We start from the raw sequence: 20,908 nt of genomic DNA, 5'->3' as shown, positions 1-20,908 counted from the left end.
TTTTTTTTTTTTTTTTGACATATTTTCCCTCCTCCTGGCTAATATTGTTCCATGCCAAATTTGATATTGGCATTTATATTTATACTAGCGAGGGTACCCAGCGTTGCCCAAATATTTCAAGGTTGTTTGGTAAGAAACCCCAGGAGGGGCTTAAAAAAAAGTGGTAGTAGTGGTGTGGGGGGAGGGGGAAATCAGAACAACAGTAGACAGCCCGGGTGGAGAGAGAGGTTAAAAAAAAACATACACACATGCATTTTGGATTTTATATTGGATTTTAGATTTCATATTGGATTAGAATCAACACATTGCCAAGATATTGTGACATTACATAAAGTATCCAGGTTATCTCGAGCCAGAAAGGTGTTTTATCAATTGATGAATATCACAGGCCTATGAAACTAAATATGAATAGTGTATGTGTACCCTAAAAAATATTGGTAAAAATTCCAAGACAGTTTCAGAGTTCAATAGAAGGTACTTAGAGGAGACTCGAAGGGAGATACCATGGTCAAAATGTTACCATAACAACTACCAAGATGAGAAAGTTATTTTAAAAATGTCATTTTCTTGTGGAAATCGTTCCAAACAAGACATATGAAGTCACTTGATGTAAGGAGCTAAAAATAATAGCACTTTAAGGTAAAAAACTTGCAAGTGTTGGATGGAATAGATTCTCTCCGAGATAACAACAATAATAGTGAAAATTATTCAATTCCAAATATTCCAACATAATTAAATAGAATTTATACTCTGTATATAAATAGCTATGCTTTTCTAAAGTAATACTAAGAGAGGTATGTCCACATATACTCAAGCAAACACCAGCATCAATCACAACTGATTAAAATAATATTGTTTTTAGTGTAAACGAAACAACTGTTATCTTAAATGACTTTAATAAAATGAGTTGTAAGCTAGTTTGAAATCAATGAAAAATGTGGCATCCATTATTGAGAGTACTTGCTCACGATTTAGGGGCCATTATAGGGGTAAAATTGCCCAAAACTCGTTTGTTCACTTTTCTCAATAACCATCCCATGGATTTAAAAAAAAAAATATGCACAAACATTAGTCAAGGTAAAAGTAAATTATTCACTTGCGGAGGGGACCCTGCATGCTCGGCTTTTTTTTTTTTTTTCTTTTTAATTTTTTTTTAAGGAGTCACACCACTTATCAAGGCCACTCTAAGATAAGTGTTAAATGTAAGGTAGATGGTGAGACAGCAAGGTAATAGTGGAACTTACATAGGGCCAGATTATCTAAGCAGACGGCTCAACAGAAATATATTCACATTGGATTTGGAGATGACCATGTTATAATCAGTGGGGAAGCAGACCCGCAATATTGTGTTCCACACAGTTCTAGGAAAGAAATTCTGTTCATGGAATTTTTGTTTATGTTTAGGCACAGATAGAGAATGCTGGAAGGTTTTTGTGGTAGTTGCAGATGTGTTTATTTGTTGCAAACGTTTTGCATGAAGGGACCATAGATCAGAGCTCAATTGAGCACCTACTGTAAAAGTAAGGACAGCGCAGAGACAAACACGCAATGTTTCTTCTGTGAGAAAGAGGAAGTAGGGAGGCGAAAAGGTTATTGCTCACTAAATTTAAAGAAGCCAGTAGTTGCAAAAAGGAATCAAAAACCCACCAGAAGAGGAAATTTGGAAGAAAGTAACTTTTTTTTACTTAAGAGTAACTTAAAGGGAGATAATGGGTTCAAAACAGGGAGGCAGAACACCTAATTGTAAGGTAAAAACAGGTATAAAATAGCAAATATCTCAACAACTTGGCGAGATAAAAATTAATGATCTTCAGAATCAATACCCTCAAATTAGTCTAAATCAGCTTGAAACCTTCGGCACCAAAAAATGTTGGCCAGTGTAATCATTCATATTTTCTCAGACATCGAATATTTTATTAAGTCATAGTTTCTTAACTAAATAAACACTACTACTAAACTTGCACATCTAAATTCACATAACATATACCTTGAAACCATAAGTATTTTTTTGCTTATGTGTACCTGTAAATTATCTTTGCACAGTTAAGTATTTAAGCAGTGAAATTTTTATTTTAAATGAAAATGTATTTTCATTAACTTTTTCTTTTATTTCACTATTGAACAACATTCTGGCACTTGTTTTTCTATTTACATATGCATTATTTAAAATGTTATTTTAAAAATATTTTTGAATATTTTCCAGTATTTCTATTGTGCTGTACTGAGGTACATGTTGAGCGTATTACAGAATTATGTTAAATAGTTATGCAATTATATTTGTGTACACTCTAAATATACTTCTGTGTTATATATATCTATACTCTATATAAATTTTTTTTGTATGTGTCTGTTGATATTCATATTAAATGCAACTTTTATATGGGTCATGGAATTGCATTGACTAGCAAACATCTAGCTAATTTGCATATTCTTTTAAACATTCATTTTAATTCCTTATTAGTTTTTTATTTTTCGGTTTTCTTATGGGATGATCACCTTTAGTTAACTATTACGTGTAATTATATTCATACAGATATTCTACATGATTTATACTTGCGTAATATTTGTGTAAAAATGTTTATAGTAAACAAAACTCTTTCTATATATATTTATGTATATGTATATATTTTTGTTTAAAATATTTTGCCTACCAAACGCCTAGAGTTTTTAGTCTACAGACATGAAACTTCATATATAAGGTATTTGAAGCCATGTGAAACTTTATATTTGGGTTTTAGCCCGGGAAAATCGTTGCAAAAGTGAAAATTAAAAAAAAAAAAAAAATGAAATTTGCCAAGGGATGGTCGAACGCCGGCATTACAAATATATGTGCATAACATAGTAGCTATTGGTTTATGTTTTAATTTTCATCCTTGTAGCAAACATGTTTTCATAGCTCGGTCAATAATGGCAGAGGAAAAAATAAATTGTAAGCTGAATGTTTTGGTTTCCATTCTCAGTGGTGGCGCACAAGTCATTTTTATTTATTTATTTTTTTTTTTTACTTTTTAAAGCATTAATATATATATTGGGTCCATTATAATAATGATAAATACGAAATCTGCATTAATCAAAATATCATATTTAAGTGTATTTTACGACTGGGAAATTCCGGGCGCCGTGCTAATATATATATTTATTAACTGTTATTTAGAATTCAATTTTTGTTGTAAACATGCTAGCACTTCTCTTGATAACTTTTATGATTAACTGCATTATTTAGTTTTATAATAAAGTTTGTTGCTTATACATTTGAACTGGTTTCATATGAAACCACAAATATTGTTTGATATGGAAAAAAGATTACAATTCAAATTTACCTAAAATTTTTTGTATATTTTTTGTATTTATATTATTTTTCTTTCGTCAGCCTTGAAAATCAGTAAAATGCCAACAGTTTTACCTCGAGAAGAAGAAGAAGTCAATGGAGTGACAAACAACTCCCTTGAGCCGAATGTGAATCGTACTAATGAAATGCAAAATATCATGAAACGCGGCTTAATGGTTGCCACGTGTGTGAGATGGAGAAATTGGCAACCTGGTAGTGAATACATCAAGTATGTCCTGATGAAAAATACCCAATTAAATGTGCAGCGAATTACATATAAGTAAGTTATCTCATGCATGAAACTGGCTAGTATTTAACAAGTGGAGGTAAATACTTCTGCTTATGGCAACATTCATTCTAGTTGAGTTGAGCTGCACTCCCCCTCCCCTGGCATGCACGACATGTCAAACCATTCGGGGAGTATTTGTTATGAATAAAGTTTCTTTCAGATCTGTTTCAGAGATGGGATGCAAATCCTACCCTTACTTTCTATTCTTTACCTTTGGATGGAGTCGTAACAGGTACTATCATTCTAAGCCAAAATGGAACTGATTATAGGATTAACGAAAAGGTCACATCACACTCTCTAAATCCCCAAACAAATGCATCACGATTGCATGGGTTTTTGTGTCGTATTTAGGGTCGCTTAGTAGTTTATATGGTTAGCTAAAAAGTAGGCAAAAATAAAAAAGGTAGAAACTAAAGAAAATTGAATTCTAGGTTCTTGATGTAAGGTAAAGGCAAACCATCTTCTGAAACTAAAAATTAGTGTTTAATTATTGTTTTATTTTTATTTATTAAATGCTTGTTTTAGAAATTCTATTTTCATCCTTGCTACTTATTACATTTTTATTGGAGTTATCTTCAGGTATATATAAAGTGAACATTGAAGAATCAGACATGTCTGTTTGTTTGCACTAATTCAAAATCAGACAGATCTCCCAGATCACCATCTCAAATTTGGATAAACTTAATACAAACAGACCACTCTACAAGTCCGGGGCATTAATTGGACTTTCATCAACATAATTTTCTTCTAGGGTGATACACTAACTGCAATGATTCTCACAATTTAATACTCTTTTTGTAGAACGATTTGTCTTGGCCCTCAAAATAGATCTGTTTCTGATATCACTTTTTCATTGGAGCCAAATTTCTTTCTCTGGAGCATTCTTGGAGATTTGCAAACAGCCAGAAGTCGCTGGGGACCAGATCGAAGAAATAGTGAATGCAGTTCGAAGTGCAATTCATGTAATTTTGCCATCATTTTCATTGTCTTGATGATACAATAAATTGTCCTGATGAACAGGTTGATCTATGTGAAGAGTATTGGTGCACACTAATCGGTTTTACATATTTTTTTTTTTGATGACAGAGATAATATAAACATATGAGGGATGATGATACTTAATCTCTGATATATATATTACTCATATTCACCTCTAACAAGGCAAATTGCAATTGAGATGTGATAGGCTAATGTGAATTAGGAATACTCTGAGGAGTGAGTTGAGCAGCAAGATGTCTGTTTGCATAATATTGAGGTTTCTGCATATTAGTGCAGTTGTAAAAACAGGGAGAGAATTCTAAAGTCTAGCAATTTAAGGGAAGAACTATTCAGAAAATGTTCTTGAAGACCCACATTTTGACAGGTATCATTGACCATGTAGACAATGATGCTATGAGGTGTGCAGAATCACGACCACCGAGATATAGAAGGCCTCTTAACTGAAAAATGGCTGCTGGCAATGTAGGTAAGATTTATTAAACTATCACTGTCGATACTATATGAGGGCATTTTTCAAAAGATTTAAAACATGTTAAAAAAAGAAAATAAAAGGATCCCAATTCGATTAATAATGAAACTGAACTTTTTTCAATATAAAATATAAATATTATGTAAAATTACGTAATTTTAAAGCAATATACAATCTAATAATAAAACTGAATTATGAATTTAGGGAACAAACAATTAAAGAAACATTAAACACAAACATTTCTAGGTCTTCGGAACAAGATCACAGTGTAGTATCTGTTTTAATGCTACACTTCACCTTTTCTGTCCTCGGTCGGTGGAGGAGAAACCTTTTATGACTGAAATTATTTTTGTTCCTATCCCGAGTGCCCCTTATTGTATTTCCAAGTTGAATTACATTGTTTGGGTTTGCATTACTGTACATATAGATTCGAAAAAGTTGTCAAAAAACAAATACATAACAAATAAATGTTATCAAAGGCAAGATAAGTTACTTTTCTACCTAACTGGATATGTTTTTAGTGTTTTTATTTAATGTAACATGCTTATTATTTTGTATAGTTTTTAGAATCTGTATAGTAAAACAAACCCTCCTCCCTAAAAAGGTACCATTAAAATTTAAGGGTTTGTATTACAAAATAATATTAGAAACACACTCAATATATGTCAGCCTATGTCATGGTAACATATATTGAGTGAGTTTCTAACAGTATTTTGTACAGTTTTTTTTAGTTTGAACTTATTTTCCCAAACTTAATGTATTCAACAGCGAGATCGCCGCCATTTGTCTTTTTCAAATATATCGATAAACACTGCATGTTTTTCGAACCGAATAAACATTTTACATTAAATAAAAACACTAAACTTATCTAGTTAGATAGAAAAGTAATTTGTCTTGCCTTTGATAATATATATTTGTTATATATTTGTTTTTTGACAATTTTTTTCAAATCTATGTGTATAATAACCCCGCCCCTCTCTTTTTTCATTAAATTGTTAGATGAAAGTGCAGAATAGTTGGAAAGACCCCCCCCCGTTAAAAATAGCTTTCTAAATAATATTTCAGCATGCTACGAACAACATCTGTTTATAAGATAAAACAAGAAAATATTTATTTTTATTTAATGTACTCTTTATTTTTAGTTCATATCAAAACTAATTAAAACTGATTAGTTAATGAATTTTTAATTAATTTGTGTAGTTCGTATATCTCGGGACAAAATAAAAAATGTCCTATTTCATTTCCCACTTCAGTCATGTAAATTATTTAGTTAAAATGTTATAAAAAAACAAAAACTTGTAGTTTTAAATATATTTCAAAGAAATAAATTACGCCCAGTGCTAAAATATTGAAAATTCATCGATCGTTAAAAAAAACCCCCAAAAACTGTCATGAAAAATGCTAACTTTAAAATATTTGGAAATACTCAGTGAAAAGTTTTATTTATTATTAAAAGAACGGACTGAAATATTATATAAAAATTGTTTGATTTGCAGAAAAAAAAAAAATGAAATGAAATATTCGACTTTTTCTGATAAAAATAAAAGTTCAAAAACGAATTAACTTACTATATTTTATTAGATTAAAATTATCCCAATGTGCAATTATAATAATTATCTAAATGGAGAATTGTTCTTTCTCTTTAGAAGAACATACATGGACGTTCAGTAACACAACTATATTTTTTATGCCTGTTAGCATGACCACGTGGTTGAACACTGGAAACTTTCTATACCTACAAGTTGATCAGGAAGTGACGTCACGCTGTCATGTTCACTAGCCTACTCTCTTGGTAGCCGTGATGTATAAATTTCAATTAGTGTAAATATAATGATATGAAGAACTAAAAAATGTTGACTTCTTTAAAATGTAATTATTGGTTTAATTGAAATTAAATACCAGTTCCGAATTCTGGAGAAAAAACACATAAAAATACTAAAAGGTAGCATTTTTCAGCATTCCATCTTTCTTGGAAAAGCAAATATGTTCTCCTTCAAGCCATAAACGGTTTTAGTTTTGTGTCTATTAAAAAAAGAATGACACATTTTAAAGTGTCATAACCCCTGACTGGATGAGGATGTTTCATTCAAAAATTTATTAGGGGTGGGGTATATCTTCCTGTATGGTTAAAAATATCAAGCTTTCATCAAAATTTCAAATGGTGATTTGGAAACTTTTGAAATGGATAACTAAAGGCTGACAAGTATTATCATCTGTCTAATTAAAACTGCTATAATTTTTTCCTAATTAAAGTAATTTTTAGTACTCTATTAACTTTATGCATGGTTTTGAATTCTGTCTGGCATTTACTTATGATAATCTCTATTTACTTATCTCTCCACGAGGGCAAAATTAAACACAAAGTCAGTTTCTAGTGTTAAAAAAATCCAGTTATTTAAAAAGGGGCACACTGGATTGGAACAAAAATAAAAATTGCCTCTGTAGAAGGATTTTTCACTGTTTTCAAGAAGAGAAAAAATTGTATCAGAACGGATATTTCACTTTATTCCAAGCCAAAAGCTATGGGAACAAGAATTTATTGTCAGGCGCATATACAAAGCTTTTTTTTTTTATTTTTCATTTAGGAATAATGTTATGCAGAAAGCAATATTCATCATTTTATTTCCATATGTTTTCCTGTGTCTTAAGTGTCTTGCCTAATATAACTTTTTCAATAATATTTTCATTTTCGTTTTTTCTTTTCCTCATTTTTGGTTTTATTGAATTGTCTGGCAACAAACTCAATATTAGTTCTTGGCTTTATAACTTATTACTTGCTTGTCAAACTACCTAGAAGTTAGCACATTCGATAATAGGAGTCTGTTGATGAAAATGCATTCATGTATGCGTGATATCTGTGCATTCCACCCGGTTTACATTGGAAAAATTAATTACATTAAAAAATTATTATTTGACAAATCTGAAAACTTTTCCATGAATATAAAAAAAACTTTGGTTCTCGTTCTTTTTATCATAAGCAGAATATCAGCAGTTGGTTTGATCTATCAAAGAAGACAGAATATTCTATGTATAATCCATTCAGGCCTCGCAATAGCAACTCACCATCTCTTTCCTTTTTCACATTACCATTTCATACACACACACAAACATTAACTCTCTCACAGAAATTCTTGTAAAAACAAATCAGTTACAAAGACACAGAATTAATTCAATCATAATCTATTCTTACGTTTTCAGAAACAAATTTGTTTTTGATCTTTACATTTTATTTCCATGTTCACTGCATGCACCTTTAATAGTTGATTACATTGGTAGGAAACAAAATAAGGTCAATTATGTATTTAGATTATTTGGATGATTCAAACTGTTTTTGTCTTGAGTATTATTTTCACAACATCTCAGCCGATGTGATGTCCAACCTTCTCTGGGTGTATCTTGTTGAACTCGGAAATATCTCTGTTAAACTCGGGGAAATCTGCACGGAATTTCGAACAGAACCCTTTAATCCATGGGATAACATGCTCTTGTTCTATCAGCCATTACTTGGTATAAGTCCTAAGTAATTTGCAATTTTGGGTGCCACTCACACTGTATAACTTACAACTTAATTTTACCAAGTATTTCATCCATTACACCACTGGTCTTTTCAACATAATGGATGAAGAGAAGAATATTTTAATACATGTCACAGTTTGATTCTTTTTTTTTCTTTAAATAAAGTAGAATAGCATAAGTAACTCTCTCTTAATGGGTCACAGGTATGTTTAGTGTGTGTGTATATATATATATATATATATATATATATATATATAAAGGATGAGAGGTTAATAATTGTGAAATTATCAATCCAATTTTCAAAGGAAGAAACATAACAAAATCAAATTTATATGTACGATCGTTTCGGAAGTGATCGTACATATAAATTTGATTTTGTTATGTTTCCTCCTATGAAAACTTGATTGATAATTTCACAATTATTAATCTCTCACCCTTTCTATTTATGTAGCTCTAGATAATTACACCTAATCGAGTTTATCATAACAGCAATACTTCGATCACAGCACCTTTAAATATATTTTACTGAGACTTTGCTCATTTAACCCTGTCTGTTACACTCTATAATATATATATATATATATATATATATATATATATATATATAGTTTGCTTCAAGCATTGTGCATAATGTAAGAAGTTATGTTCGAAGTTCATGCCAATGCAGTTTGGTAGAAAAAAAAACCGTTGAATATGAGACAACTAAACTGAATGAATTACTATTGAAAGATTTCAATAGTTTTCAATTAACTATTAGTTAACATGCAATCTTTCTAAAGTAATCAATTTGAAAATGTCATTCTTAAAAGAATGAAACACACATTTTTAAATAAAGTATACTGAGATTTTTCTCTATTTGATTGACCGAGATTGTTATTGATGTTCTTTAAATTTAGAGGTAAACTTCATCTTCAGAAAAAAAAATATTTATAACATGATTGGAGTGTTTTTTGCCAGGAATCTAGTAAATTATGGGATGTTCATTGTAATAGATTCGCAGAAAATTATTTAGTTATTGTTGAAGTGTGAGTTATATTTTTGCTCGATATTATTAAATTGTTATATTTTACCAATAATAATTATATTATTACATGTTTCTGCTTAAATGTAATGCTAGTTTATTATTAGCTGCTATAAGAGTATAAAAGTAGAGCACTGTCTGGAAAATAAAAACAAAAAGCAGTCAACTAGCGTTTATGCAACGTTCACAATTTCCACTCGTTTGAACTCTCAACTGTTTACTGTTGTCTGCAACAACTTAATTTTCGTGGCACTTGTTTGTGGTCTGAAGGTAACGGCTTATTAAATGGAGTCAAATGTGACTTTGTAGCTGGGTTCGAATCTCTCGACCAATAGTAATTGTCACTTCCTACACTGATGATTGCAAAAGCATGAAACATTTGTGTCTAGGTATAAAAATAATTTATATATATATTTGTGTGTTGGGAAGTGACTTTTAAATTACTTTTTTTATGATCAAAGAAATAATAAACATCATCATTATTTATTATTTAATTGGAATTTATTATTGAGATGAGTACTATTTATTAATTTATTTACTGCGGACTATTATCCTCATCTTTTCTTAGTTGTTGCTTTATGACATTTCAGCCAACTATTCCTTTGGCCTTCGTCAGGTGGTAACCACGACGGGATAGGAACTCCAAATCTCCTAACTGCATTCTCAGCAATTACTGTCATCCATAGAAGTTGTCGTCTCACCACTCATCACGTCAGAGGCTTACTTGGCCAAAAATGTTGTGAGATGACAACTTCTATGGATGGCAGTAATTGCTGAGAATGCAGTTAGGATATTTGGAGTTCCTATCCCGTCGCGGTTACCACCTGACGAAGGCCAGAGGAATAGTTGGCTGAAACGGTGTGAAACAACTAAGAAAAGTTGAGGATAATAGTCCACACTAAATGAATCATCATTATTGTATTATGTTTTCGATACTAAGCGCCATTCATCTAATTATATATACTTTAGTAAGAAAAAAGGATTGTTAATTAATATTGTAAGCATCTGCATGTTTCATTTTTTTTTTGCAAAAGTAATCTACAGTTTTCTTTTACTTCAATACCTACATTGTGATTGTTTTTGTATTTTTAATGTCTTAGCCATGATACTGAAACTCCTTAAATAGAAGCTATCATTTACAAAGTATTTGTTTACAAATATATGCCTGTGAAACGAATTAATCCAATCATAGACCAAACATAAGGTTTCATCATATAATTTTATCATAATGATATATTGACATACTATAAAACCAGACAAGCAACCTTTTAATGAGAATTGAATTCACAAGTATTTGACAATCTTTTATTTAATGGAACATTAGAAAAAAAAACATTTCTGTGTCTGCACATTTTATTCAATGAATATTTTATCTTGTATTAGATCACATTCTTATATGATAGTATTCATTGATAATTCAGACATAGTTATTGGTAGAGAATGCTGAAAGATGGAAGTCAGAATTTTCAATGTGTTTATTTACTTGTGCATATAGTCGTGTCATATGTATGCATCTTCTTCTCATCTTAAAACCAGCACATTGACAAATTATTGCAATTAAGCCAACTTGTATACGTTGCACTGTTCTATATTTCACACCATTTGGAGAAACTATGGCTACCGTGGAAGTAACTATTTTTGCACAAAAAAAACAAACAGTGATTATGAAACCAATCTGATACGAAAATAATTCCTAGTTTTTAATAATTGTATCTTTATTTAAAAAAAATTATATTTAATGCAATTTAATATTTGATTAACATTAAATCGGACACTAAATGCATTAAGTTTAATACAACTTTGAATGCATTACTTGAACAAATTTCACCAACCATATGCTTGTCCTTGATTTATGCAAAACCCATGAGGAAACATCTTTTCACATTCTATCAAAAACTTTTTTCCAAATCCACAAAAGCAAAATATAAGCTCTTTTTATCAAGATACTTTTTTGCATTTGTGTCAGGATAAATATAGCATCAATGGTACTTTTCCTCAGGAATAAAACTAAACTGCATTTCATCTATGCTTATCTGACTTATTTACTGTTCAATTAATCTCCCTGCTTCGATAAGCTTCTGGGTCAGACCTTTACTCTGAACTTTAAATGGAAGACACATCAAATCTATTGCTAAGGTCACTGAAAAAATATTTGCATCATTCTCCTGTTTCCAAGGTATCTCACTCCTGACGCAATCCTCTGCCTGTAGAAAATACATCATAAAATGGGGTACTATTGCTAGATCTGGGAATGAGCTGCTCGGAGCACCCTATCCTACCTTGCCAAAGTTTAAAACCAGTTTCAAAACCTAATAGTTGATGCTCTTTTCTCCTCCCTGCAACCTCTTTCCCACAGAAGAGATGTTGCAAACTTTTCTCTGCACTACAGTTATTTTCAGAGCAAGTGCTCATTTGAGATTCAATCTCTATCTGCCCCATTGCCAAACTTCTACAAAAAGCACTTGTCCTCCTACAACCACTATCATCAATTTCCCCCACTCTCTATCTGCGCTTAAATCTAAAGGCAAATTCCATAAACAAGGCTTTTTTCTTAGAACGTCTCGTGTGGAACACTGTCCCACTGGCCAGTTTCTCAGCTGACTAAAATATGATTCTCCAAGTCCAATGTAAACAAATATTTGTTGAGCCATCCTGTTAAATAATCAAATTCTACCCACTTTCCACTACTGACGATCACTAAACTGTTGTCAGTTAGCACTGTACATTCATTACTCCTTATCCTTGAGTGGCCTTCAGACCTTAAGTTGTGATGCTCCTGTAAATAAAAAAATCTGTATTCCCTATAGTGTCATTTCCAAGCATCTCTCCTTGTCTTGTTTGTTGCTTGCACCCCACTTTTATTTTAAATCAACTTCTAACAATATTTTGTTCATTCTTCTGTGGCCACACCCTTCTATTTATGTCTTAAACAGAATCAGTCCTGTACTTTTTGTTTCACCCCAAACAAGCATATTGGCTATTCATGTTATTTGGCGTTTTTGGACTATTGTTTTCATTTTGAGCACCATTTTCACGGTCTTCTTCAGGTGTATCTTGTCGAACTCTGGAATGTTTCTGTTGAACTTGGGAATTTGCATGGATTTTTGAATGGGACCCTTTATTTACTTAAAAAGCTATCATGTTCTTGTTCCGTCAGCCCTGACTGGATAGATGTCCTGTGTAATTCGTAGTTGGCACTAAGGCATCAGGGGTTACTGTGATTGGGTGCCAAAATTATCTTAGTTTAGGAGTTGTGTAGCAAAATATTTGTTCACATTACATTTAAATTCGACATATTAATACAGTTGGAGTATCAGGAGGGAATTCCAAAGACAAGTGGTCCAAGGAATGAAGTGATTAGAGTAGAAAGTTTTCTGGCATCTGAAGACCTCTACTGTGAAGGGGTGGGATTTTATTGCTGGTTTTGTTGATCATTGATATTTACATTGAGAGGATGTACAAGTGTGGTAAGCGGAAGTATTTGTAAAACAAGCAAACACATGCCATATTACAGTGATAAGACAGGGACTAGACCATTATATATAGTGCTGGCCTATTAGGTTGCAGACTCTTTTTTTTCTCCCCCCCCCCCTTCTTCAAGAAGGGACAGATGAGTGTTTGGAGCATCAGCCCAAATGTGACAACAATACTTTATGCATGGAAGAATGGTGACTTTGTAGAGATATAGGATACTGCTACATACTAGAAGCTTTCTAACCTGGTAAAGGGAGCTCACCTTTGCAGCAGACTTGGCAGTATCTTCTATGTATTTATTCCAATGCTTGTTTCATATGAATGTTAAGCCCATAAGTTAAAAGGTCGAGCTCTTAAAGAGTGAATGGTTCTTATAACTGTTAAAAGAAAGAGTTTTGTTTTGGTAGCATTAAATGTAACCATTCATTTAAGGTCATTTTCTAAGGATTCAGCTATAGTCTTGGATATGCTTGTGTTCGATCTGCTCACATGTTGCGAATAGTGTGGTGTTATCAGCTATTATACTCATCTTGGAATTGCATCAGAGAGGCCGTGTATGTCTTGAAAAATCATCCGGTTGCATATACATTAACTTACATGAATAACTCACGGAAATAAACATCATGAAAATATGTTTGCGTGTACATAGATTTACATCATAAATAACTCGTGTAAATACATTTGGAGTTATTAAGAAATTGAAGTGTAAAAAAAACTTAAAATGACTTGATTCAGCAATAAAACGAAAACACTTGATATGCCATAAAATATCTGAGTTATTTCTGTAAAAAAAGAATTCGTCTCCATTTAGTCTCTTGTGAGGTTTGTAAAGAAAATTAGTTTCATAAGATGTTCAATAATAAAAAAAAGGAATAAATCACCAAACAATATTGATACCCACCCTGTTTCTTTTTTTTTTTTCCATATTTTTTTAAGCAAAAATTTACAGTGATAAAGGCACACTTATCTATTCGATGTGTATGTTTGGTTAGATAGGTAAACATTATTTTTTATTTGCAATATTAATGCTTACACATGCATTTTAGCATGAATAAATAGGCACAAACATAATATCAATAATGTATTGGCTCATGCAATAATTTTAGAATACTTGTTTTTCCTTTTTTTATATTTATTATTCTAGATGAATGCAATGTATAAGCAAATACCAAATAAATTAGCTGCCAATCTACTTTGAGACTCAAAATTCTTTTAATGTTTTTCAACCCCTTTTATTCTCCATTTCGTAATATTTTTCTTTCAATTTTTTTTTTTTTTTTTTAGATAATTTTCTAACCAATTTTCCTACTTAAAGAATTAAGCGATTTTCTTGTTTCATATAAAACATTTTAATTCATTTCGGCATTGCAAATTTTACAAGTTATATAAATATGGAATTGAAAAAAAAATATTGAAGGAAACATTGTGAAATGTATTATTCTGTTCTTTGTCTTTGGCTTTATTTGGTATTATTTCGTTGGAACTAGATATTAGAATGAATTCAATGTGATTTTAGGTATTCTTGTTGGTGATGGAGTGGATGTTGGCTAGCACTGATAACTCGATACACTATGTTTAAGTTCTGTTCCATAGTACAATTGGTGATAAGATTGGTTTTATGGTATATCAACCCTTTTTGGAGTCTTTAATGCGAAATCCGGTAATTTTGCTAAAATGCTTTATGCTTGAAGTTCGTTACATCTTCAAATATTTACTCATGGTGTTTGGTTCAGTTATTTTGTAAAGAAAAATTAATATTGACTTTGCTGAACATGACTGAGTTTTGCATAGGGAAAGGAAAACAAAGTCGATGTTAATCCACTTAATAGCTTAGCTCAGCAATAAATCTTGAAGTGACTGGTTTAGTATTTAACAATACGAACTTGTTCCAAGTTCAAATCCAGTTTGCTCTACAAAAAGACTTTCAGTTAGGATGTTGGCAACGTTCATGCGGTCCCTTTGGTAATTCCCAATGTCTTTCTACAGCTTGTGGGGGGCGTTGCCTGGTCGTAAAAAAAAAAATTGTGACAAAGCTTGAGGGGGGGGGGGCGCTGCCAGGTCTTAAGATCCACTTTAATATGATAAATTATTGTGACAGTGAGGACGTAGGGGAGAGGGGGGCCTGTTACCTGGTCAAAAAAAATTGTGACAGTGGGGGGAAGGGGATGTAACAAAAAATTGTGACAACGGTTGGAGGGGGACCATTGTCTGATGGTAAAATCCATTTAAATATGATAAATTGTGACAGCAGGGTGGAGGTGGGGGGGGGAAATTTGACAATGGGGACGCCCGACGTTGTCCCCCCACTCCACCGTCGGGGGGGGGGGAAATATTGCAACAGCAGAAAGGGGGGGGGCTGCCCGGTCGGAAAAAAAAAAATTAAAAATAAGACTTTGGTGGCATCGGCTCGAAACCAAAAGCAAAATTTTGTAAGCAAAAATAATTAAAAAAAAAATGAAGTGTGCCGGACATGAACTCGCAAAGCAAAAGACAGTAAGTGAGCACCCTATCCATCGGCCTAAGGTTCTAACAACGTTATCCCATTGTAAATTTATCTATTTAAAAAGTTAGAAATTCGCATTTGCTCAGACATGTTTAAGATTTAGTGTCATGGCAAAGATTTTTACATTACTCACTCTTTTAAAGAAAACGGCATTTTTATTTGAAATAATTGACCTTTTTTTCTTTTTAATTTTCGATATTATTTGTCCAAGAGATTGCTTTTTCTTACCATACCATACCATACCATGCCTATGCCACAACTATACAGATGAAAGTTTTTAACTGAAAAATGATGTTGCATTCGTTGAGTTACTGTTCAGTATGAAAACTAACGAATAAAGTTGTGATGTGATTGAATCTTTCACAACTTATTTTTTTACTCAAATTTGACACTCGGAAATTTAGTAACTACTTGTAAAGCGTCTCTCCATTTGAAGTTGATATCAGTATTCAACCACCGTACTAAAGCAATAATTTGTAGATTAAGTGCAAAGGTCAAATATAAAATAAATTAAGGAAGTTAGAAAAGAAGTACAAATAAGCCATGCTAAGCTTGAAAGCAAATTCAATGAAATATATTCTGAATAGATATACGAAATGTACAGTTGAGATTTTACACATAAAAGAATTCTTATGTGTTCTTTAAGTATATTTTTCATAATTTTTTATCAATATATTTTTAAAAGATGCAGTGATTTTTTTTTTTAAATATTTTTTTTTTGTTTTTAAATGAAAAAAAAATAATCTTAGAATACACAATCCTTCCTGCATTAATGGAATTTTGTTTTTAAGCCATTGTATCTTTTTTTCTCAGCCTGATAACCGATGAAATGAATCTCTGCATTAGTAGTCTCGGACGTCCATTGAAAAATTGTATGTAGATTTTTTTCCTAGTCTTTTGTATCCAGAGCGTAATCCTTAAAAAGATAAATAACGTTTTGTCAATGATTTTCACCATAAAAATTCTGAAAATCTTTTTCGGCTTTTTAGTATGACATATTTTTTGGAAAAAGGAAGGCTTTTTTAATATTTACAAAGCATCTTCAGTTGAATATTTTCGTTTTAAAAAATGGTAGGTAAAATGGGGAAGTATAACTTCAGTATTCTTACTGGTTTTATTATATTTGTATTATCCTACTTTCTATAGTTTTTATGAATACAATAACATTGTCTATCATTATCCTTAGTTTCATATCTGTTTTACATGCATTTAACTGCTTTAAAAAACTGACTCCCAAATTAACATAAATTGCTTCTTTTTTTAAGGTCCATTTTAATCACTTCCTCCGATATTTCTCTTGGTCTTACCATAAGGTAACTGGACCTGCTATCTTAACTGGTCTATATCTAGTAACCCAAGAACCTTTATCAATTCTTTAAAGGTGTCCATACCATCAAAGCCTCCTGTTCTTCACATATTTCCCTATAATGTCCAGACTTAATCTTTCTGTGTCGTCATTAGAACCAAGCCAGCTCGTTTAATTTTTCCTGTCACTTTTCTCCAAGCAATACATGTCCTTAACCCCATAACTTTCCAGCTATTTTTCTTAAACTAATTTCCAAAGGAAATTATTTCATTGGAGGAAGAAGAAGAAACTAATATTTGACATTGAAATTAAAAATTATTATCACATTACCAAAATAAGTATAATAAATTTTCATTCATAGAAAAATGTTCAAATTTTTTGTACTTGTTGTAAAAAGCTGAATTATTCTAATAATGGTGTTATGAAAAACAATGAACATTTAAAAATTATTCCAATTTTATTTTAACGAAATTTTTTTGTTTACATCCATAATTCGGCTAAACTTAACGTAATATTTTATCATTTGAATTGTTTAATTTGAAGTATTAATGTAATTTACTTTCTTTCACTTTGCAGATGATTTACAATAATTCCTGTTTATAGGAACTGTTTGAACTTATTCTCTACTTCGCTTTAACTTGCCATAACTTTTTAATACTTCCTGTGAGTTAAAAATAGCATTCAATCTATCGGTTTCAAATTATTTTTGCCTTGTTTTCATTGGACAAAGCAAAATACAATAAAAAAAAATATTAAAATAAATCTAAGAAGCTGAAAATCTCTGGAACCACAGAAATAATTATCAGATCAACTAGAAAGTTATATCCTGCATAAATTTGTATTTTGGGTGAAAATATTTTCAGAAATGAAATAATTCACTCTAAAATAATATTTTCTGACAAAACTTGCTTATTAATGAGAAAATGCTTAAAATGATATTCAGCAAAGTTATTTCCAAGTGTTATTAAAAAAAAATTTAAAAAACACTCTTCATTTAATGACATTCGGATATGTGAAAAAGCACTCCATCCGATGGTGAGGGTCCCAATTTGAGAGCTTTGGGGAAGATGAAGCAAGATTCATCTAAAATTTTTTAATACTAGATTGATTCTGCTAAAATTGTAACCTTTCTATTCACCTATTTCGATGAGACTGGTACTTGAGCATGTTTGAAATCCTGAAAGATGTAGATGTAAATGTTACATCTGTTTTTGTACATATGTCAGAAATGTTTTTTTTTTTTTTTCATTTATTCAGTATTTTCTGTCTTGTATGTTGCAATATCTCTCGTTTCTCTCATATTTTGACTAACAAAGGGAAAATATTTAAGCATTTGATTTTTTTAATTAGGTGAGCAGTTATCTGGAATCAATACATCTATCATTGACAACAAAAAAAGACTTGGAATTGCATGTTTATATTTCTCAAATACAAATACACACGTTAAAATAAAAATGTCCTGGTGTTGCACAGGAAAAGAGATTAACTGAAGAGATTCCATGATAGTATAGAATAATTAATTTGCTCCAAATGGATAATTAAATAATAAAGTAACTATTTAGCAAGTTCTGTAAAATACAAAATTACTGCATATGCATCATATTTATAGATAGAGGGGGATTGTATTTTTATATTATATATATATAAGCGAGATAAGACACAGATTAAAATCCGATGAAAAATCCTGATAGATATTACTAGAGGTAATACTTTCAGGGTGATCCTAGCCAAAAAGGAAAAGCTCAATATTTAAGAATAGAGCAATATGTAAATTTAGTTGTTACATTTAAATTCTGAAAATCAAAATATAGACACATATATTCGAAAAAGAACTCATACTGGCAGGGCGTTGCCCAGAATAATAAGGCCCACAATACACCCAACTTCAAGTTTGCATCGTGGAACATACGAACGATGCTTGACAGGTCTGATTCGGCAAGACCAGAAAGAAGTGCAATTATATCATGCGAATTAGAAAAATATGACATCAATATTGCTGCCTTGAGTGAAGTCAGGTTCAAAGAGAGCGGTTCTATTAGAGAGTCAGGCTACACCACTTACTGGAGTGGCAAGGCCTCTAGTGAGAGAAGCGAGTCGTCTGGTGTTGGACTAGCCATCAAAAACAAGCTAGTGACGAAACTGATAGAAGTGCCCCATATGATAAATGACAGGCTGATGACACTCGGGCTACCTTTATCAGAAGACCATTGGTGTACCCTGATAGCTATATATGCTTCGACTATGACAAACTCTCAGGAAACTATTGATATATTCTACCATCAGTTAGACAGTACACTTGCATCCGTACCAAAACCGGATAAGATCATACTCATGGGAGACTTTAACGCCAGGATAGGACAGGATTATATCACCTGGCCAAGAGCACTAGGGAAGTATAGATGCGGGAAAGTCAACTCAAATGGGGAGCTCCTCCTTTCACTTTGCACTGAGCATCAGCTTTGCATCACCAACACCTTCTTTAAACACAAGCCTGTTCACAGGAACTCCTGGATGCACCCTAGAAGTAAACATTGGCATCTCATTCACTTTGTCATCACTTGTCAACATGACCTCCCAGATATCCTGGACACGAGAGCAATGAGGGGAGCAAACTGCAACACTGACTATATTATGATCCAGACACAAGCGAGATTCAAACTGAGACGCAAAATAAAGATAAAGACCCCCCCCCCAAGAAGCTGGATGTCAACGGCTTGAAACGTCAAGATGTAAGAGAAGAGCTGATGAATACTTTCAATGAGAGACTTGCTGAACCAACCGGAGATGTAAACTCAGATTGGCTGAAGCTGTTTCTGAAACATCCAAAGAGTGCCTCGGGCTGGTCGGGAAACGCCATGAGGACTGGTTTGATGAGAACTGCGAAGAAATCAAGCAACTCATCAACAAGAGAAACGCTGCAAGAAGTTCACTGTTGTTCAGGAGCACTAGATCCATCAAAGCAAAGTACGCTAAGGCAAACAGCAAGCTCCAGAGCAGATGTAGGGAACTTAAGAACAGTTGGTGGATGGCTAAGGCTGCTGAACTACAGATTCTGACTGACACCAATGACATGAAGGGTTTCTATGGGAGTATGAAAGCAGTCTGGGGCCCACATGTGAGCCATCCCGATCAACTACTTGCAAGCGACAATTCCACTCTTCTCACTGACAAATGCGAGCTTCTAAAATGATGGACTGAGCATTTCAAAACATTGCTAAACGAGATGCCAGACATTGACAAATGAGCAATTATCAACCTGGAGCAGTTCCCGACACAGCACTGGATGGACAGATGCCCTGACTCGGATGAAATCTGCAAAGCAGTGCTGATGTTACAGGATGGCAAATAAGCTGGGTCTGATGGCATATACCCTGAGATCATCAAGCGAGGACGACAAAAACTACTTAGCACTCTCTGCACAATCATACAGAGTGCCTGGACCACTGCAACTGTCCCTCAGGATTGGAAAGACGCACAGCTAGTGACCATATTCAAAAAGGGAGATCGCAAGCTGTGCGGTAACTACAGGGGTATATCACTGCTCTCAGTCCCTGAGAAAGTGTTTTCTCGTGTTCTCCTGAAAAGGCTTACAGTGCATGCTGAAACCTTGCTACCTGAGGCACAATGTGGATTCCGTGCAAACAGGCACAGCGGATATGATCTTCTCACTCAAACAGATCCAGGAAAATTGTGTGGAGCAAAATATGGAGCTGTACATGATCTTTGTGGATTTTATGAAGGCTTTCGACACGGTGGATCAAAGCAAGTCTTGCTGAAGCTTGACTTTCCTGCACACTTCACCAGCTTGTCAGAGCCCTTCATTCAGGCAGGAAAGCCATAGTTAAGCTGAAGGACGAGCTCTCCAATCCGTTTGACGTGCAGAATGGTGTCAGACAGGGCTGCGTCCTCGCTCCAACCCTCTTCTCACTCTACCTGCCAGTTGTGCTTCGGCATGCCTTTAGAAATTGTGATAAGAGTGTTTTTATACGATCTAGGCTGAGAG

General features: G+C 32.7%; 1 protein-coding gene across 1 annotated transcript in view; it reads left to right on the top strand.

Annotated features, from left to right (window-relative positions):
• Positions 1–20,908, top strand: part of LOC145292193 (cilia- and flagella-associated protein 65-like) — a 2,765,874-nt gene that overhangs the window by 94,426 nt on the left and 2,650,540 nt on the right. The window contains exon 2 of the mRNA XM_080138498.1: positions 3,371–3,608. Within this exon, the coding sequence (XP_079994624.1) occupies positions 3,388–3,608 (221 nt within the window). The 5' untranslated portion in view covers positions 3,371–3,387. The remainder of the gene's footprint in view (positions 1–3,370; positions 3,609–20,908) is intronic.

The sequence above is a fragment of the Euprymna scolopes genome, chromosome 13 (genome assembly GCF_053919585.1).
Source record: "Euprymna scolopes isolate OS-2025 chromosome 13, ASM5391958v1, whole genome shotgun sequence".
Lineage (NCBI taxonomy): Eukaryota > Metazoa > Mollusca > Cephalopoda > Sepiida > Sepiolidae > Euprymna > Euprymna scolopes.
Note: the sequence above shows the minus strand (reverse complement) of the source record. Positions and strands in the feature narration are given on the sequence as shown.